General features: G+C 36.8%; 1 protein-coding gene across 3 annotated transcripts in view; it reads left to right on the top strand.

The window, feature by feature from the left end:
• The window catches only part of ADAMTS20 (ADAM metallopeptidase with thrombospondin type 1 motif 20), a 174,249-nt gene that overhangs the window by 80,164 nt on the left and 72,015 nt on the right, over positions 1-22,070 (top strand). For 2 of the 3 annotated variants that reach the window (XM_045463295.1, XM_045463294.1), the window contains exons 15-28: positions 735-852; positions 2,859-2,954; positions 6,343-6,509; positions 6,658-6,787; positions 12,522-12,648; positions 14,371-14,581; positions 14,739-14,903; positions 15,361-15,525; positions 16,676-16,795; positions 17,368-17,475; positions 18,403-18,567; positions 18,655-18,945; positions 19,660-19,821; positions 20,985-21,161. In XM_045463295.1, coding sequence (XP_045319251.1) covers positions 735-852; positions 2,859-2,954; positions 6,343-6,509; positions 6,658-6,787; positions 12,522-12,648; positions 14,371-14,581; positions 14,739-14,903; positions 15,361-15,525; positions 16,676-16,795; positions 17,368-17,475; positions 18,403-18,567; positions 18,655-18,945; positions 19,660-19,821; positions 20,985-21,161 — 2,202 coding nt within the window. The remainder of the gene's footprint in view (positions 1-734; positions 853-2,858; positions 2,955-6,342; positions 6,510-6,657; positions 6,788-12,521; positions 12,649-14,370; positions 14,582-14,738; positions 14,904-15,360; positions 15,526-16,675; positions 16,796-17,367; positions 17,476-18,402; positions 18,568-18,654; positions 18,946-19,659; positions 19,822-20,984; positions 21,162-22,070) is intronic. The other variant, XM_045463296.1, reaches the window with a different exon arrangement.

Raw genomic sequence — 22,070 nt, 5'->3', positions numbered from 1 at the left:
TCTGTGTATAAATTTGAGTAACCTCATGAAATTTTTTTTGATCGTTAAATTTTAGGAGTATTCTAAAGAACAAAGAGTTGTTGCAGTGTCTGCAGAAGACAGTATCTGCATAGAGAACTGTGCTTGTTCTTAAACCCTGGATCAAACCATTCACTCTCACCTTTATCAAATCACTCATTCTTTACATAAACACATTCTTTACATAAACTTATTTTTCTGGTTATTAATTTTGGAGAAGTAAATTTTCAAATGTACTCTATTCCCAGAGTTCTAAGATTTTGAGTTAAAAAAAAATCACAAAAAACATCCTGTTGAAGTTATTTTAAATGTGCTCCTTAAATCAGATTTTTTTTGTTTCTTTGAATTAATTTCTTTAAAAAGTGGCTTAAATGGATGGTGGACATAAGAATTATTGTCCATGTTTGTTACAACACAGATTCCTAGTTTTTACCTCCAAGGATTTTTAATTCAGAAAATCTGGGATCTGCCTTTTTAAATGCCATCCCGTGTGATTTTGATGCAGGAGGTATGTGGATGACCCTTTGAACCTTTTTTTTCAACCATGTGAAAAGGTGTGTGAAAATATTGATGTATAACAAAATCAATAGATCCTCTGAAAAATCCTATTGTATCGAATCATCTATTAATTGAAAGAGTACTTGTGAAAAGTTTGTAAGGCATCATGCTTATAATGAGTCATTTTTATAATCTTGGTTGTAATGGTTATTTTGAAGCAAGCTGGCTGTGATCATGTGTTAAACTCCAAGGCCAGGAGAGACAAATGTGGAGTGTGTGGTGGGGATAATTCTTCATGCCGGACAATGGCAGGTGTCTTCAACAGTGCTCATTATGGTAAGCTATGTATTTTTCTGATTTTCCCTCATATGTGGTGTAAAAATGGAATATAATCAATTTCACTTCTCTTTAAAATTAGTAGGAGAATATATCATATTTTCTATTCTGAGACTTTGCTAGGACAATCTTTTCCTTTTTATGGTAGCAAATGTAGTTCTGTAGAATTTTCTTTGCAAAATGAAAAATGTATTTTTTACAGTTTATCAGCCTTAAATTGTGTTCAAACAGTTAAGTTAGTATGAATTGCTTCAATTAAAGCAGTATAATTTAAAACCAACACTTTGTATTTATCCGTATGAAGAGTATAGTACATTTTACACTCGGGTGATGCTTATGAATCTCAATCACTAGATTTGACGTTATTTTTGTGGTTAAGGTCCATTATTTTATAGGAGCCACACACATTTGATCCAGTTAAAAATGGCACATTTATCAGTTTGGTCTGTATCCACTGAAAAACAATTTTTTTTTGTAGAAAACCACATGTACCACATTAGGATCAAATATATAGCCTTGCCAAAATTGTATTATGAATTAATCAGTTTGCAAATGGAAAAAGATGTTAAATTCATTTGTACAGTTGTAGCCTTTGTCACATTTCTGCCCCCTGGTGGTAGCCTTTGTCTTTCACATTTGCAATACCTAGAAATTGCTTTGTTGAAAAACGATAACTGCAAAGACCTGAGTAGTGGTGGTAGTAGGAATATTTTATAGTGAAAAAATTAATTAAAAACGTTTCTGGTAGGCTGTTGGCTTAAAACCAATATGCATGTAGTGTATGTAGTTTCAGACCATTTGTCACTTTAGTTTTAAAATCTGATCCCCTAAAGGGAAATAGATAAAGGTGCTCTAAAAACATGCATGGTAATCTATCAGGGCTACAAACTTAATCTTTGATTTTTATCTTTTATTCATTTTGAGAGAGAGCATGTGCAAGCACATGTGGGGCAGGGGCACAGAGAAGGGAGAGAGAATCCCATGCAGGCTTTGCACTGCCAGTGGGAGCCTGATGCTGGGCTCGAACTCCTGAACTGTGAAATCATGACCTGAGCCAAAACCAAGAGTCAAACACTAAACGAACTGAGCCACTCAGATAGATGCCCCAAATTTAATCTCTTAAGACTTCCTAATTTTGTTCCATATTTAACAAAGTTAGTATATGAGAAAAATCACAAGTTTTTATCCATGTATTAAATAGAAAGAAAAACTAATAAGGAAAAGGAACCACTTATAATAATCACTAGAGCAAAATTAATGGCTCACTCTAAACCCGAGAGTATTTGGAAAACTATGTAGTAGCAATGTTTATGGTGTAGGGAAAACACTTCTTAATATACACTATTTCCTCATCTTTTGAGCAGTGCCAGTATTGTTAAATTTGGTCTCATAAAGTGGAAATATTTTAATTTCCTTAAAATAAACGTTTTACTTCTGCCATGATAATGTATTAGTGGACTTTTAAGAATAATGTAACATTTTGGAGGTAGCTACAGAAATTCCTGCTTACAGTAGAAGCTAAATGCTTAAAAAATGTTATTAACTTTATTTTGCTGTTCACTGAATCTCTTTGTAAACATAGAGCAATGAGCAACTATTTTCATCTCTTCCAGATTTTTGAATAGCATTTGAAACCCCGATTTTTTTTCCTATTAGAAAATAGAAAATCCAAAAGTATTCGTCAAATTTAAAAATGAATGTGTTCTAAATATCTCAGGAACTAGAATCCTAATTTCCATTCTCATTCTACATTCAGAATTTTAGAAGAAAAATTAGGAAGTGTACTTTAAGATTCCAAATTCAGGATATTTCTACACAACAGTGTTTTCTCAATCCTTAGTAATTTGTGGTTTTCTACAAAAAAAAAAAAAGATTCAAAAAGAATAAACACTGTATCATTTTTTGAAGATGAAATTAAGTCTGACTATTCAGATTTTTCAGTCATTCAGTAATAGCCTCTGGGCCATCAGCTTGTGAAAATTAACACGCATAAAATTATATTGCAGGTTATAATGTTGTTGTCAAGATTCCCGCAGGAGCAACAAACATTGATATTCTTCAGCACAGCTATTCTGGAAAACCAGAAGATGACAATTACCTTGGTAAACATTTCTAGTAAACAGCAGCCAATATGTGATTTGTGTGCAATTTCATGGAGGTCTGCGGTTGATGTGAATTCTTGTAAGGCAAGAAGAGCCCCTTGAGCAAACAGGCATTTCAGTTCATACTCGGCTCAAGTCATCTGACTCCCTGAATGTTTTCCTCTTGAGTTATATGCTAGATCTTCTTTTTTAGAGTGCGCACACAAATGGGGGAGAGAGGCAAAGGGAAAGAGACCATCATAAGCGGGTGCCATGCTCGGCACAAAACCCAAAGTGGCGCTCCATCCTACAACATGAGGATCGTGACCTGCGCTGAAATCAAGAGTCAAACACTAACTTGACTGAGCCACCATAAGGCCCCTTAGATCTTACCGTTACAGACACTGAACAAAATTCTGAAAAATTTGCTTTATCCCCATAAGAGCGTTTTATATAACCAAAGGTTATATTCAGTTAAAGTTGCATGTATATTTAGAATATAAAGATTCCAAATTCAGGATATTTCTACACAACAGTGTTTTCTGTTAGATTTAGAATATAAAATCTTTTTATCTAAAATTATAGACTTCTTTGGGGTTAAATGTTCTTTAAAGAGTTTCATTGAATGTTTTAACCACGTATCAAAAGTACTTAGAGACTTGAAAAAAAAACTTCTGTTAAAGCAAGACTGAGAATTGATTTCAGACTTTTATTTTTTTTTTTTAATTTTTTTTTCAACGTTTATTTATTTTTGGGACAGAGAGAGAGCATGAACGGGGGAGGGGCAGAGAGAGAGGGAGACACAGAATCGGAAACAGGCTCCAGGCTCCGAGCCATCAGTCCAGAGCCCGACGCGGGGCTCGAACTCACGGACCGCGAGATCGTGACCTGGCTGAAGTCGGACGCTTAACCGACTGCGCCACCCAGGCGCCCCTCAGACTTTTAAATGTTAATAAATATAGTCACAGTATGTTGTCCTTCAACTACTTCCAGGGTATAAACTTTGTTGTTTATTTTTGGAAATTAGCTTTTGGCTTTAAAGAATTTCACTTAGGCCCAAAGAAAAGAATGCTTTACAAATCCTTTACCTTCTGTCTGGGAGATACCTTAATATTGACTTACCTCAATTCACCACGCTGGAATTAAGGGATGGTATAGAGCTGATACCGAAAGTATCTGTTTCACAATAATGTGAAATACTGGCCCAAGTTATCACTGCTTGTAAGTAGGAATCTGAATCTATAATGAAGAGCTTATCTCAGGACTTAAATTGACATTATAAAGTAAATGCAAAGGGAACAAGTGCTTCACGGATGCAGATTTTCCTTTTGCGTTAATGAAAAAATTTTACAATTAGAGGTGGTAGTTGTATAACATTGTGAATATAATGCCATTGAATTGCTTAATTTAAAATGGTTAATTTTAGAGACGCTTGGGTGGCTCAGTTGGTTAAGTGTCCGACTTCGGCTCGGGTCATGATCTCACGGTTCATGGGTTCAAGCCCCGCATCGGGCTCTGTGCTGAGCTCTTGCTCAGAGCCTGGAGCCTGCTTCAGATTCTGTGTCTCCTTCTCTCTCTGCCCCTCCTCCACTTGCACTCTGTCTCACTCTGTCTTTGAAAAAAAATAAATGTAAAAAAATATATAATGGTTAATTTTATGTTCAATCGATTTCCCCTTTGTAAAAAATGCAAACAAAATTTTTCAAAGAAAATCAAACCTAAGTATTTTGATATTTTCCTTTTTCATTTTGTTGCATTTCTTTTCCTTTGCCAACAATAGTACCTAGGTGCATGTACATAGATATATATGCAACCATATTGTAGATATTTAATATGCTGCTCTTAGGTTCCAAATGTAGATATTTGTATCTTCCTAGGAATGGACAACAGTTTCTGCCCAAGTTTAAAAACTAGAAATGTTTACCAATAAGGTATTGATATACTTTATAAGAGAGGTACTAATGGGACTGTCAAAGTCTAACTTGAGCAAATAGGTGAAATTATTAGAAGGGATTTGGAAGCATATTTATAAAATCAGCTTTGGTAACCAAAAGTAGTAAAATGCATATGTTTTTTTTTTTCTCAGTAAATTTTATTTCCCTTAATTATAATATGACTGAAAGTTCTGTAAATGGACCTATCCACTTTGGATAAAGTACAAACTCATTAGAGGAATTTGCATTTTAGAGGATATGTCTAGAGCTTTACTGGTTTTTCATTGGACTCAGGAAAATATGAAGACAGTCATTGTAGTCCATACTATGGACTATAGTCCAAATTTATTTGGCAATAATCCCTTCAAGATTGCTTTGTCCAGGGGTGTTGTATTCATTAAGAAGTCTAGCCCTCGGTAACTTGTGTGCTTTGGGTGAGGTTCTCTGGAGGGCCACACAGATGTTTTCTGGAAAGCTTATTGTTCTACTGAAAAGTATATAAGTAAAGGAAGCAAAATAGTGCTTGATTAGTACGGAGTTTTTATTAGCATAATACTTGAAATATTAGACATCCTCTTGAAGATGAAACACAGTGCTTTACAACTTACACGTTTCTACAAACATTTTCTATATTTGATCCTGATTCAAAAGACTGTGAAGTAGGAATTAATATTCCTGGTGCAGTTAGGAAACTAAGCAACTGGTTTGTCCAAGATCACATAGAACCATATGAATATAAACCCATTGTTCTCAGGCCAAATTTGGTTCATCTTACTACCCTACTACTGTGGACACCAGGCCAGTTTAGATTTTAAAAGTAACTTTGAGTATATACTATACTACTTTATGTATATACAAATATATAGTGGATAAATATACACATACACGTATTTGATATGCTTATATTAACACCTCAATGGGAATGAGAACACGGGGCATGAACCGAAGGGGAGATAGGAGTATTCTGGAAAGCAGTCATGTACGTGTGTCAGTAGCCATAGTGCCTCTCCATGAAAAAGATCCAGACATTTATATAGAGAATAGTATGGCCATTGGATGGCCTTTTAGAATATAGACTCCTAGAATTTTATAGCTTTGTACATTTTTTCCAAGACAAGTATAAATGGAACACTGCAGCAGTCTAGATGTTCTTTCTTGCCTCACCATCCATGACCAAAACTGATTGAGCTGATGTGTCTTCTGGGTCTATGATTTCTGTTTTCCCTCTTCCTCTATGTCCCCTCTAAAACTGCAGGCCTCATGAAAGATGATCTTCTCAGGGTGAATTTAATATCCTAAACTGATAGGCTATAGTTTTTCCCTAAGTATGGATTAGATAACATATTACAGTAAAATAAAATTTGTTTTACAAATTAATTTACATTAATTTCAGAAAAGAACTTGAATTTTAAAGTTTAAATATTGTGCTGTTGACTGTACTGTTTTTCTATTTCATGGGTGCTATTCTTTTACAGCATTATCTGACACTCAGGGGAATTTTCTTTTAAACGGGAATTTTGTTGTAAGTATGTCAAAAAAAGAAATCAACATACAAGGAGCTATTTTTGAATACAGTGGTTCAAACAGCTCAATTGAAAGAATTAATAGTACTGATCGGCTGGAGGAAGAAATTGTTCTGCAGGTAAATTCTCAGGGGTCCTTAATAAGACTTAGTTTTAATCCCGTTAGTAAGTTGATGGTTAAGGGCTTTGCGTTTATTAACTATAATAATGATGTCTTTCAAGAATATATTTTAATGAATTAATTATATGCTCCTGTGTATTTTTGAGGTTTTGTGTGTGGGTAATTTATACAACCCTGATGTACGATATTCCTTCAATATCCCTGTGGAAGAGAAGAGCGACCTATTCGCTTGGGATCCGCATGGACCATGGCAAGACTGTACCAAGATGTGTCAAGGTACCCTGGAATTAAGTAAAGGAGGCAGAAGTGTGTGTATGCTCGTATAACTTGGGATACTTTGGGGGCCGTCTGCCTCTGGAATTCCCCAACTGTCTACACACACACACACACACACACACACCATCACAAAGACACACAAAGGTTTCTTTTATCTCTGACTTTTCTCCCCACTCATACTTAACAGCCTTTTCTATCTCTACCTTTTCGGGCATTTTCTCTTACTGCATTGTTTCATTCTTTCTCTGTCACAAGAAATTTCTCTAACTTGTACATTCATCCCCCCCTTATGATGGAGGATACATTCCAAAAGACCTCCACTAGATGCTTGAAACTGCGGATGGTGTCTAACGTCTTATGTGCTATGTTTTTTTTTCCTATACATACATACCTATGATAAAGGTTCATCTTTATCATAGTAAGAGATTAACACTAACTGGTAATAAAATTGAACAAATACAACAATATACATTCGACCCTTGAACAACACACGAATTAGGAGTACCAACACCCACGCGGTTAAAAATTGATATATAACCCTTGACTACTAATTTTAACTAATAGGTTACCCTTCACTGGAATCTTTACTGATAACAAGCAGTTGATTAACATGTATTTTGTATGTTGCATGTATTATATGCTGTGGTTTCACAGTAAAGTAAGCTGAAGGAAAGAATGTTAAAATCATAAGAGAAAATACATTTATGGTATGGTAGTGTATTTATCAAAAAAAAAAAAAAAAAAGTGAACGGAGCCATACAGTTCAAGCCTATATTGATCAAAGGTTACCTGTACTTAAAAGTTCTGTGAATGTTGTTGCAAACTTTATTGTACTGTACTCCCCCTCCTTGTGGTGATGTGAGGTGATAAAATGCTTTTGTGATGAGATGGAAGTGAGGTGAATGCTGTAGGCTTTGCGACAGCATTAGGCTATACTGACCCTTGCCAAGGTACATTAGAAGGTGGATCATCTTCTGGACCACAGTTGACTTCAGGTGACTGAAAGTACAGAGAGCAAAACCACAGATGAGGGGTAGTATTGTGTATGGTTTCCCTCTCCTCCACTCCCCTCCATACACTCTCCTAATAACCTGTCTCCTTCCAGTGTTAGGGGTCTGACATTCTTCCATTCCTCTGTCTTCCTTCCATGAACACAGGGAAATATATTTTGTACTGATGGCATGAATCCCTGAAAGAGGAATAGTTTGAAATGGAACAGCCAGGGGCATTTACAGTAGGGAAAGAAAATGAAGAGTGGGGTCTTTGGGAAATCTGTAATCGTGGATACTTAATGGTGTAATACTTTAAAAATCAGTTAAATTTGAGGGACTACTCTGTTTCAAAGTAAGACCCCAGTCCTGCATTCAAGTTTTACCTTCTGGTGGATGAAACCAGCATGAGTAGATTTTCTTGGCTTACAGTAGTGAATGTAATGTGACAGGTATGCACAGAGAGCCACAGGAAAGGTGGAACAGGCTGTGAGGAGATTCAGCCTGAAGGTGCAGGGAAATTTGATGCACTGGAAAGTAGTTCTCACAGGGCCTAGAGAAAAGGTTTGAGAATTTAGGGGAGCAGTGATTCAGAGGAGGGGGGTTCTTAGAACCATATGGAAATGAGCTGAAATAAGGTGGGTTGCCAGAGGCAGTAGCCATAGAGGTGATGGGAATGTGAGGGACACACTAACAAACTGACCTCAAGGTACCAAGGAATGGTGGTGTCCTCTTCAGAAAAAAATCACAGACTTGGTCCTGTGATGCTGGGATAGTGGTACTCAGAATGCTTGCATGGGAACAGATGTTTTTGTCAGGACAGCGTCTCTGGAGGGAGGCTGCTGTAGATGGTGCAAGACTGACTAGGATAAACACTGGAAGGAAGAACAATAGTAACACAGGAGGAGACATTGATTTTGACAGAGGGACCCTAGATTTGCCTTACAGAAGGGAATGGAGATTTGGGAAGCAGGGAACGTCATTGCAGCACCCACTAGGCATGCTGGGCTGTGGCAGTAGATATGGGGAGCTAGGAACAAGCACAAACATCAGGTAAGTGAAGGAACCTTCTAAAATGGTGGGGGGCGGGGCGAGGGACATACCAAGTAAAGAACAGCAAGCTCCAAATGGAAGGTTCGACAAGACCTGATGAAATGGTTTGGGAGTCTGAACGGCACAGAGGTCTCTTAAATAATTTTGTGCTAGAGGGGAAAAGCTATTAGTTGATTTGCCACATAGTGTACTATGATGATATTCCCTCTTTATGTGTAACTTGTTAGTTTGTCTAAAATGAAATTCCTTCAGTCTTTTCTGTGTATGGAATGTCCTCTGTTCCCAGACTTTGTGAGAGCTATAAATTTCATCTTCATATTTTCAAGTACATTACTTAATCTGTCAGTTTGAATTTTCCTGTACTTTTTCATCTGTTATTGTGGCCCTCTTTTCTCTTGCTCTAATTCGGTTGTGTTGCTTTTAGTCCTGATACATGGCTACCCTCTTGAACTTCTGCTTCATTATTTTTCTGGGATTCTCTTTTACTTTGTGTTGGATTCCTGGTTTTCTCAATCCCATGAATTCTTTTACTTCCCCACTGGTGGAACATATTCCTCAGGATATTCTTGAGAAACAGAGGTAGTTGTTTTTTGTTGTGGTGGTGGTGTGGTGTTATGGTGTTTTTTTGTTTTTGTTTTTGTTTTGAGACCTTTCTTATCTGAAAGTAGCATTATTCTACTTTCACATTTGATCAGTTTGGGATAAATTGTAAGTTAGATGATTGTCCTTTAGAATTTTGACAGTCATCTTTTCTGATTGCCTGTGTTTCTATGTGACCCTTTCCACTGTGGTAGTTTTGTGGCTCCTCTCTAATTCTAGTGGTATGAAATTTCGGGACAATTGGCCTTGATGTTGGTGTTTTTTTTCATCTATTTTCCTAGGTCATTAGGATGGCATTCACATTTGGAAATGGATTCTTTGACTTGAGAAATTTTACTGCATAATTTTTGTTTTTTCAATGTTTATTTATTTTTGGGACAGAGAGACACAGAGCATGAACGGGGGGGTAGGGGGCAGAGAGAGAGGGAGACACAGAATCGGAAACAGGCTCCAGGCTCTGAGCCATCAGCCCAGAGCCCGACGCGGGGCTCGAACTCACGGACCGTGAGATCGTGACCTGGCTGAAGTCGGACGCTTAACCGACTGCGCCACCCAGGCGCCCCACTGCATAATTTCTTTGATAATTTCCTCACATTAAATTTTCTCCTCCACTTTTCTGAAATGTGTATATTTTGGACATTCAACCTCCTCGACTGATCTGAATTTACGTGGTTAATGTTTTTGCTCATAACCTCTTGATTTTGTTTCATAAATGTGTAATATCTGTGTCTCTGACCATATTAATCATAGTCTTTAAATTTTCTCTCTGACCTATTTCATTTTAGTCTTTGTTTTTATTTTGGTCTCTTCTGTGTTAGTGGATTTCCTGAAATGTCTGCTGATACTTTGCTGTTGATATTTAAGGCTAAAATGCTACAAGTTCTGTGTTGGTCAGACAAGTCAAGTAAGACCTCATTATAGAGTAATGGATCACAAAATGACCCTTTCATGTGTCATTGGGGAGAAGCCCCACATGTCATTGTCAGTTGATTTTTGGGGGGCTAAAGGGCCTCTCAAGAGAGGAATCTTTTCATCTTCAAATGGTCAGCAGGGAGACTGTGGAACCATAAATTTGGCTCAATGCTGGAGGGAAATGGAAAGAAAGATTCCAGTAGGCCTGGTTCTCCTCATTCACTATGGAGACTTTTACTTAATTCCCCCTTTGTGGGCACAGTGCTTCACCAACTTCCCTAAGCTATGTCTGTGTCCTTAAGTTCACCTCTCTAGAGTTTTGCTACCCAATAGGGTAGCCACCAGCCAAATGTAGCTCACCCATTGAAATGTGGTATAAGTGTGAAATGCCAATGGATTTTGAGAACTCAGTATGAAAAAGCTGTAAAATATATTGTAGTTTTCATATTCATAAAATGATATTTTAGATACTTGAGGCTAAACATAAATTTTCATTTCGCCTATGTCTTTTTACTTTATTTAACGTGACTACTAGAAAATGTGAAATCACACACATGGCTCACATTCTGTTTTTATTGGACAGTGCCACTCTTAACTAGAAGGGTAGGGGGTCTAACTGTTCTTTGTAAATACTTTTCAATCAGTTCTCCATTTTTTTCAGGCCTACCCCTCACACATTCACCTCTTCAGAGGAACTTAGTGTTTTCAATTCCTGGGATTTTCTCTTATTCTTTGGCATGAATGGTTAGTTTCTTTATTCATTTGTCCCCTCCATAGGCTTAAGTTTCAGCTTTCTTGGCTCTGTTAGTTGTATCCATCTACTTTTCATATTTAAAATTTGCTTTTCTTGCCTACTGTTCCTTTTTTTTAATATTTTTGTTCTTTTAGGTTAGTGCCTTTTCAAAATTCCTTATGGTTATTTCAGATGGTATTTAGGAAGGAATAAAGATAAACATGCGTGTTCATGTTTAGTTAACGGGAAGCATACAGTTGAACTTTGATGAAACAGAAACTTGATCATGTCACTGACTGCTGAAAGTCTTCCTGTCTCCACATTGCAGAAAGTGTAAAGTTCTGTCTACTCGGACCCATTATATCTCTTCTTAGTTTGCTTTTTCTGTGGTTATACTGCATACAACGAACCAGCAAATCCAATGGCTTTGAAAACCAAAAGTTTATTTCTTGCTCATGCTGTGTTTTAGCTGCTAATTGGCTATGACTCTTCTTAGCTTGGTATCTACATCGCTGTCATTTTTAACTTAAGACCACCTTTTTAGGGCAGTTTTGGGTTTATAGAAAAATTGAGCAGAAAGTATAGAAAATTCACAAATTTTCACCTCCTCCCTCGCTGCAGTTCATCTCTAAACATTGAATTAATGTGGCACATTTGTTACAATTGATGCATACTTAAAGTCCATAGTTTACGTTAGGGTTCACTCTGTGTTGTGCATATTATGGGTTCTGACAAATTTTTAATGGTGTGTAGCCACTATTACAGTATCATGAAGAATACTTTGCCCTAAAAGTCCCTCCATGCCCCCTCAAACTTGGCAACCAGTGGTCTTTTTATTGTCCGTGTCTTTTCATTCATGATTCCAGGCTGAAAGATCACCCCACCTGGGGAAGGCTGTTTTAGAGACAGAAAAGGGAAAGTGAGCTGGGCAGAAACATATTATGGCTTTTAGCGCTTCTGCTTACAAGTGGAAAGGTCACGGACTTTTGCAGTTGGTTGGCATAAGCCAGTGTCCATGAACAAGGAAGTATATTCCTCCCAAAGGCAGTTATAACATTGTAGCAAGTGGAGATGTACAATTTTCTTCTAGGGAAAAGGAAAGCAAATAATGGGGGACAGCAATGTACTACGTAGCATCATTGCCAACCCTGACCACTCATCTCTCCACTAACAACCACTCCAGCCATCTCTAATGCATTTCTTTCTCCTCCACACGTGGCCTGTCCTCCTTAAGTCTCTTTACTAAGCAAACTTTCAGTCTTCCAGGATTCAGCTTGCTTACTCTAGAAAGTCATTCCTGACTAAAATGCTAGTCTATCCTGTTGGAATTTTTTTTTTTCTTTCTTAGCTAAATCCTTTAGGCTATTAGCAGAAGTAAATAATCCTACAACATCTGCTTAAGAGAATTTTTCCTTTGATTTCTAATTTTCCTTTGACAATGGCCAAGGTCTTCATAGAAGAAAAATTGCCTGCGTTCGGAAGAGTGATCATGTGGTGGTTTCTGATCAGAGATGTGACCACTTACCACTTCCATTGTTTGTGACTGAAAGGTGCAATACAGACTGTGAACTAAGGTAAAAAAAAAAAAAATGTGTAATATAATCAGTGTATGAGTAAAGTAACCAAGTTAAAATCCTTAAGTGAACTAAGACATAAAGCATCTAAAGCATCTAGTGCAGTACCTGCTTGAATGGCCATGTATGTTAATGTCTATCCTTTGTCCCAGCTAATACAAAATTACAGGCTCGATAACTTACTGTGAAACTTGGCAAGTGAACTTGGCAGTTTATTCATAGTATTTGATGAATACCTCAAACTTCTATCTAGGAAATGGAAACAAATTTATAAAATATATAAGTAAACTCTAATCTTAAAATCCGTGCTTTGAAGATCTAAAACAATAAATTTTGTAGAATGGTGGTGAACTCATGAGCCAATAAACTTTTAAAGTTTGAGGATTAAAGAATTAGTAGATTGTTCCTCAATCTTCCCAATATTTTGTCCATTAAACATTAAGAAATGTGATCCTAGATTATGGGGCAGGGGAGTTTCCACTTCTAAATTTCCTGTATTTTGCGGGAGAGGGGCGTATTGGTCTTACTGTAAAGCTAAGAACAACCCCATTTAGCGAGTGACCATTGAGATTCAGCGGTGGCCAAAACCTCTTGTTCAGCAAGAATGGTAATTTTTGTATATGTTGTTTAAAGACATAGTGGAAAGAACTGCTTGAAGAAAGCTCATCCACTCGTGGAGTGAAACACCAGGTAATCCTTGAGATGCTACTGGGAATTGAAATGAACTCTGTGAACTCTATGCTTCATTATACTGGTGCACCCATATTGCTGCATAGATGGCTAGACTATATATAATTGGGATAGTTTGGCTAAAACCAGCAGATTCTTACTTGCAGAAAAAAAGTTTTCTCTGCAGACCTGTCTAAAAACAGAGTACAAGAATGAGAAATGCGATATGCTTTACAAAAACCTAGTTTTCCAACTTCTAAAGGCTTTGTCTTACTGATAGAGTCAGATTCCCAGATATTCCCTGATCATTTTGAGTGATTGCATAGTGAGATTCTACCTGATGAGTTAAATATATTCAGTCTTAAACCTGCCACTAAGTAATTGGGTAATCTTGATCTAGACCAGTTGTGTGCAAAGGTTTTTTTGGGAAATCTTGGGGTTTCTTGGACCTGCCTCCCAAACCACCACCAAAAGTCAGAATGAAGTCACCAGGTATAGTGCTGGTTCCCTATCTCCAGCTTTAACCAGACAACCTCCATTTTTATGTATTTAGAGAGTTAGATTTTATTTGTGGGGAAAATGATTTTTATCAAAAGTTCAGCATTTCTACCATGTGAACACATATCCCTAGGCCTCATTTTCTCATCTATAAAAATGGAAGTTTGGGTTTATCTCAGAATTTTTCATCTAAATTAATGGTATATCAAGTATCTTCAGGTGGGTTCATCAGTTTTAACAATTTTAAAAAATGTATGCAAGAGTTTCTCTGAATCCATTTTTTAAAAAATTTTTTTCTAATGTTTATTTTTGAGACAGAGACAGAGCATGAACGGGGGAGGGTCAGAAAGAGGGAGACACGGAATCCGAAACAGGCTCCAGTCTCTGAGCTGTCAGCACAGAGCCCGATGCGGGGCTCAAACTCACAGACTGTGAGATCATGACCTGAGTTGAAATCAGACGCCTAACTGACTGAGCCACCCAGGCGCCCCTGAATCCATTTTTTTAAACTGCATTAATTAGCATCCCTAAGTAAAATAACCTCCTTTTTTCTAGGTGGCACATCATTGGCAAAAGTGAATGCTCATCCCATTGTGGTCAAGGATATAGGTCCTTAGATGTTCACTGCATGAAGTATTCCATTCATAAAGGACAGACTGTTCCAGTAGATGACCACTATTGTGGTGACCAACTTAAACCTCCCACACGAGAACCCTGCCATGGTGACTGTGTCTTAACAAGATGGCATTATTCAGAATGGTCCCAGGTACAAATAACCAGTATTACTTAAGAAAAGTTGCCTCTCTTTTCTTATTAAAAATTTGTTATTTAATTATTATTTAATTATTTAATTATTAAAGTATATTTTTGTTAAAGTCTTCATTCTTCCCATAGGTCACACTGTTTTCGTTTTGTTTTGTCAGTGTTCTAGGAGTTGTGGAGGAGGGGAAAGGTCTCGAGAATCTTACTGTATAAATAACTTTGGCCACCGTCTTGCTAACAGAGAATGCCAAGAGCTTCCCCGCATGACGACAGAGAATTGCAATGAATTTTCCTGCCCCAGTTGGGCTACTAGTGAGTGGAGTGAGGTAACATTAAAAAGATGAGGCTAAGAACTGTTACAATTTTCTACAGGAAAGCTTTGTGCTCGAAGGCTTTAAAGAACTCAAAAGTAATTTGTTCTTGCTCTATAAATGTATTATCAAGGCAATAACAAATTAATGGTTCTTAAATTATTTAAATCATAAACTATCTGGCAACGGTAACATTAGTGTTGAATATCTAACCATTTTCATAAGAAAGTCCCAGTGTTGACCGTACCCTGAGATATTTACATAACCTAAGGTTTAGTACCTTTTTCTAGAACAAATGGACAGCTACAGTGGGATTGAGGTGGCTGATGTTACTTGCTGAATATCTCTGGAGCAGTGAAGGGAAACTGTCCTTAGAATGGTCTTTCAAGTACATATCAATGTGTGAATTGATCTTTTTTTTTTTTTAGGTATTTGTGTTAACTAATATTGAAAATAATCACCTGTATTTCAGTGTCATGTTACATGTGGAAAAGGAACAAAACAGCGGCAGGTGTGGTGTCAGCTGAATGAAGACCACTTGAGTGATGGTCTCTGCAATCCAAGAACCAAACCTGAGTCTCTAAGACCGTGTGAGCTTCACGCGTGTGCTTCCTGGCAAGTCGGACCGTGGGGTTCTGTGAGTATATGAGAAGGATTTTCCTGGTTAAATTCATCTTTATAGAATAGCAGAACAATTATGGTGTCTTTACTCTTTCAATGGATGCAGCTAAATTTGGGTTGGCTTCTTGGAAAAATATCCTTAAAATGTGAACTGTTATCTACACAATTTTTTTTTAGTGCCAATTTCGCTGTGATAAATAGTTCAGCTTTGCTTTTGATTTCACTTGTTCACTAAAATGCTGCAAATTTATTCTTCAGCTTTGTTTAAATTCTAAATATTTTCATTGTCTGTGTCTTAAATTATCTTTACTGCATTTAGATAGAGTTAAGTTTTGTTGTTCAGAAGTTTTGCCAAACAGACAGGAATTTGCAGGATGAGCAGTGGTCAGGCTGGATGAAGATGGGCAGCCCGTTAACCCATGCAGGTTGTCACCGTGGATAGGAAACCTTGTCTCTTCTTCATTCAACTTGATGATCATCTTTCATTATCTCTTTGAAGATAATTTAGTGTATTAAAAGCCATATATACATACACCAGGTAGATTTTGAAAAGTATTTGGTTCTCCTAAATTGTATGAACTCTGCCTCCAACATATCAAGACTCTATTGAAATTTTTACAAAGCTTTTTTTTTTATTTTTTTTTTTGGTTTGTTTATTTTGAGAGAGAACATCCCACCTCACGACCACAAGATTATGATCTGAGCCAAAATCAGGAGTTGGATGCTTAACCAACTAAGCCACCCAGGCACTACTTTACGTAACTTAAGAATTTTTTTTTTTAAGTTTATTTTGAGAGAGAGCACAAGTCGGGGAGGAAGAGGGAGAGAAGGAGGGGGAGGGAATCCCAAGCAGGCTCTGCACTGGCAGCTCAGAGTCTGATGCAGGGCTCGAACTCATTAACCAGGAGGTTATGACCTGAGCCGAAATCAGGAGTCATACGTTTAACCAACTAAGCCCTCCCTACATAACTTTTTAAAGATAGAACAGTTGTCCATTTTAACTTCAATATTTTATTATCTGTATTAAATGGAATGATATGTATGGATTACATTTGCTGATTTTGTGTGGAATCTGGTGTAAAGCACTAATAAGATCTGGAAGTATATTAAGAAAACGTATACAACTTTTGAACAATGGCGTTTGATAAGTGCTTCTATCCTTTCAGTGCACAGCCACATGTGGACGAGGGTATCAGATGCGTGCTGTTAAATGTGTCAATGAGCTACTCAGCGCAGTCTTAGATGACAGAGCGTGCCACGGAGCTAGTCGCCCAAGTGATAGGCAGGTAAAGGACACCTCTTCGCGGATAGTAAACAAAAAGTCTTGTTACAGGAGGATTCATGTATTTAACTTATTTCATACATTTTTTTCCTACTTCTATCCCTTGAAAACATGTTTGTGTACCTGTGTGTTGGAGAGTTTATCTTTTTTGGTGTTGCCAGTTTTGTAGCTTTTTTTACACTTGATCTGCCACTGAATCACTCATTTGTTAGGTATTTTCCTTTGAAATGCACACGGATAGTGTCTGTTGTGCATATGAAGTTCTAAAGTGTTTTGTACTACTTGAAAATAGTGTCCTACGTTCATTCAGGATATTTCAGCTTAGTGCTAGTTTTGCTTCTTTCCTTTCAACCATCAGAGAGGATGATCCAAACTTTATAATTCAGATTTATACTACCCACTGGGAGCCCTTGACAGTACTTTGTACTTCTGAAAAATAAAAACTTTTGCATCACTAACTTGTAATTCAGCTCTTTTTAAATTAGACGTGCAGAAGAAGAAATGAAGTATAGAATTTGACATAAATTAGAGTGATGAACTTACTGATATTTTGAGATGCATTTTTCTTTTGAACAGGATTGTTCGGTTATGCCTTGCCCAGTTATTCCTAAAATTGGGGCCACTTCATTGCCAGCTATTCCCACGGGAAAGATAGCTCAGTGGCGACATGGTTCTTGGACCCCAGTAAGTGAAATCTTTTAAGAACTACAGTGTTTGTCTAAAAGCCTCCATAATACATCAAAATGGTTCCTTTAGGTTAGCCAAATGAATGTTATGCGTTCATTCTCAGGTAGTTTGATGAGTGGCGTGGGGTTCTGAAATGATGTAGTGGCTGAATCCTGCTGTATCTTTTGGGAGTGCTGTGTCTCTGGGCAAGAAATGGAAGTTTTCTGGGTCTGTTTTCTAATCCACAAAAGGGGAATGATAATATTTATATGAAGCAGGTGTGAAATTAGGCTTTTTATCAGCCTTCATTTAAGCTATCCACATTGTCATGTTTTTCTAGACTGAAAACGTTAACGTCTTTGGAGTATATGGTTTGCTTTAATCTTACTTAGAAGCTATATTTGTAAGCTTCACGTATTCTCTGAATAATTTATGGGATCATTTAAACTCTGTTAGGTGTTTAAAGTTAAAGTAAGCTGACTTTTAAATTTTTGTTTATTTTTGAGAGAGAGACAGAATGTGAGTGGGGGAGGGGCAGAGAGAGAGGGCAACACAGAATCTGAATCTGGCTCCAGGCGCCGAGCTGTCAGCAAGAGCCCCATGTAGGGCTCGAACTCACAGACTGAGATCATGACCTGAGCCAAAGTTGGATGCTTGACTGACTGAGCCACCCAGGCACCCCTAAAATAAGCTGTCTTATGAAATGTTTTCTGTATCTTTTTTAGCAAAAAATAATCAGTATCTCAAGAAGTAGTATCTTGTTCTCACTGCAGATATCTTGTTGGTGAAATTTATGATCTGAACTGATAAGGGAGATTCATTGCTCTGACTCTACTTGACTCGGTTTACAATTTTTTTCAAGAAACATGTTTTAGACATTGGAGCAAAAGCTACTTGGGAGGGCTACCATGTAACCTGTTGGTATAATCCTTTTATTTTTTTAAGTGCTCTGTGTCTTGTGGACAAGGTAATCAAGCCCGCTATGTAAGCTGTCGCGATGCTTATGATGGAATAGCAGATGAATCCTATTGTGCCCATTTACCCCGACCTGCTGAGATATCGGTCTGTTTTAACCCTTGTGGAGAGTGGCAAACTGGGAATTGGTCACCTGTAAGTATTTTTAGGAGAAAAAAAATTAATCTTTAGTATAATAATATAATTTACTACGTTACAAATGTTGGCTAAATTTGTGATCAGTGTTCAGCTTCCTGTGGCCATGGAAAAACAACTCGACAAGTTTTATGCATCAACTACCATCAGCCAATTAATGAGAATTACTGTGACCCTGCAATTCGCCCTCTGATCGAACAAGAATGTAACCTGGCAGCCTGCCCACCCATGTACAGTCACTTTCCAAGTTCCTCTGAGCAGCCAAGCCATTTTCCAGGCAGGAATTTTCCATTAACTCACAAACCAGAAGATAATCAAAATCAGAGGGTCCATCTGTCAATCAGCGGAAATCAATGGAGAACAGGACCGTGGGGATCAGTAAGCCGTCTCTATTGAGTTATATTAATTCTGTAATTTTGTTATAGCCTTTTAACAGATAGGTATGTAATGACATCAAATACTTTTAATGCTAAATTTATCTGAAGATCAATAGTTTAAATTGTAAAAGGATTAAGCGATTTTTGATGCAAATTACAAATCCCCAGAGTTCTTATTGAATTATACACTAATGTGATATTATGATTACAGAAGAATGCACTTAAAAACAATCTGGTTGGAGTGCATTATAATAAAAAGAAGCTTCCAATAGGTAAGACTGCAAATGTCTGTGAAGAAAAATCAAACCTAGAAATTACGTGAAGAGTGCAGTAAGCTGGTATAAAATCATGAAACTACAAAAGGCAATTATAGCTCCTATTTTACATAAAAGTTAGGAGACAAAAAAATAGCAATATCAAAGCTGAGAGACTTAATCTTTTTCTTTTTTTGTTTAATTCCTTCCTAGTGAGATCTTAAAACTTTAATTCCTTTTTACTTCACACCCAGGAACGGGGTGAATTTGCTCTTGCCAGCTTTACTGTTGCACCTTTTCATCGACAAATTCAAGTACGCTCATGTTTCTGGCAGAGTTTCTTGATTGAGATTGTCCCAGTGATGGGGATTTTAGAATGGAGAGTCAGAATGCCGATGCCTTTTCACCGTGTAATTTGACGCTGCGGTGTCTCCGGTGTGTGTGTGTGTCCTCCTTGTCAGTGCTCCAGTAGCTGTGCGGGAGGCGTGCAGCACAGAGTCGTGGTCTGCCAGGATGAAAACGGACGGAGTGCCAGTTATTGCGATGCGGCCGCGAGGCCCCCAGAGTCCAAGCGCTGCGATTCAGGACCTTGTCCGCGGTGGAACTTTGGAAGCTGGGGAGAAGTAAGTCCTATTTTCTAAACTTGCAGAGATGATAACATCTCTGAAGACTGAAAGTTGAGTACTTCACCCCGTTCCTGTTGGATGATATAACTTCACTATACTATACAGAAAGATTTATTTTTAGTAAAATCAAGTTCTTCTAATAGACTAAATCACTCATTTGCAATAGGAAACTAGTCCAGATTTTTTAACAGAATCTCCTATGCATGCCAATATGTCTGAAACTAATACCTTTCTAAAACTAGTATATTATTGTTTTCTTAGAAAATATGGTTGATCTAAAGATAGAAAATTAGATTGCTATATTGGCCATGCTTGTGTCTTATTACTGAGCCATTCATTTAGTGAATTTTCCGAGCAGAAGGTGGTCAATTATCAAGCACTTCATGAGCTGGCATTCTTGTAGACACTGGAGATAGGAAGAATAATTTTTAAAGCCATTGTAATACTAATTCCACCTATATTCATGAAAAAGAATAAGACTTATATTGGCTTTAGATGAACAAAATAAACCACCTAGTCAAATATTTTTAATGGGTTTTAGTATATATTTTCCCAGAGTATTTGGAAATCAATGATTAAAGATACATTTCTGAACAGGTGCCAATATCAAGTACATTTTAAAAAGTTCTTTTACCATTTCCAAAATGAAAATGATATTTTTACTCCTGACTTTAGGCATGCTTATTGTAAAAACTCAAACGATATGAGAAATTACGAAGAGATGAGAACTTTTAACTTTTGATACATTTCCTTCCAGACTTTTCTTCTTGCGTGGGTTCCACAAATAGAATCATATTACATGGGCTTCTTAGCCCCTTGCTGTTGTCATGTAACACATACTGAACATGTTTCCCTGTTTACAAATTTAGATCTTATTAGCTTTCATGGCTAGCCAGGTATCTATTGATAGGCTATCATAAATTATGTAGTTAATTATTAAATCAGTTTTATTTGACTTGTCTACCTTATAGACCCTTGATATCTTAATGCAACATCTTATGGTATAATTCTCAAAATTTTGTCTAGTTTTTTAATTATAGAACTAACACTTTTTTACTCAGGAAGAAAACTCTAGCATTTCGACTTAGGTATGAAACAGTGAATTAAGCAATATAATACTGTCTTTCAAACCACATAGTTTTGAATTTTCTTATTTTTAGTGTACACAAACATGTGGAGGAGGAATAAAATCAAGATTCGTAATATGTCAGTTTCCCAATGGCCAAATGTCACAAGAGCAAAACTGTGAGATCTTAAGCAAGCCACCTAGTGTGGTGCAGTGTCATGTGCATGCTTGCCCTGGTGACGTATCATGGCATCGGGGACCATGGAAGTCGGTACGATAGTGTTCTTATTTTTGTCCATTTTGTTGTGTTTTACTGTGACCCTTTTACCTTAATTTCTTTATACATTGTGGTGCACACTCTATATTATTTTTTAAGCAGATCACTGGCCATCTTGGCTTATGTTACTAAATTTGATAGTTTGAAGAAGAATCCATTCAGTTTCAAGTAATGTAATATATATAATCTTAGATGTATTTATTTTTTTACAAGTGAATTTTGAACCATAGCACTATTCTAATGGACATATTTTCCTCCAGTACATCTTTGGCTTGTCCTCTAATTATAATTGTTTCACTGTATACATTTGTAAATAATGTTAACATTGTGCCTGTTACAGTGGCAAATTAAGGCTGAGTCTTGTTTAAGTGTATAACTGTACGTGGCTTTTGTCTGTCAATGTCTAGTAACTGATCCAAAAGCAAATAACATTCTTTAAAACTGTCTTTTTTTTATCATTGTTAAACTTAGTATTTTGTTTGGAAATGTGAAAATATTAAAAGAGAAATTTAAAGTGAATTGTTAAAGTTTGTTACATACATCACAGAAAAATATTTGTATAGTAATTTATATGAATCTTCCACTGTGTGGAGTTACGTTTTGGGGATGTTTTAATTTATTTTTTTTTTTTGAAGCCATAGGCAAAATTCATAAGTATTGTTCATGACTGGTTTATTTAAGTATATTTCAAATATCCAGGCTTTGAAGAATAATTAATATATAAATATGTTGAAATGAACATTTTGGTCACCTTTCATATTTTAAATCATGAACAATCAAGTATACTTTTTCCAACTGAAGAACTGCTGTGAGTCTGTCTCTATAAAGCTCTACAGTTCTTTACTTGGAAAATAATTATAACTCTGGCTTTATGATCCAACCCTGATGTCTGCACTTGGTTTG

This window comes from Leopardus geoffroyi, chromosome B4 (assembly GCF_018350155.1).
Source record: "Leopardus geoffroyi isolate Oge1 chromosome B4, O.geoffroyi_Oge1_pat1.0, whole genome shotgun sequence".
Lineage (NCBI taxonomy): Eukaryota > Metazoa > Chordata > Mammalia > Carnivora > Felidae > Leopardus > Leopardus geoffroyi.
This window is presented reverse-complemented; position numbering and strand designations above follow the sequence as displayed.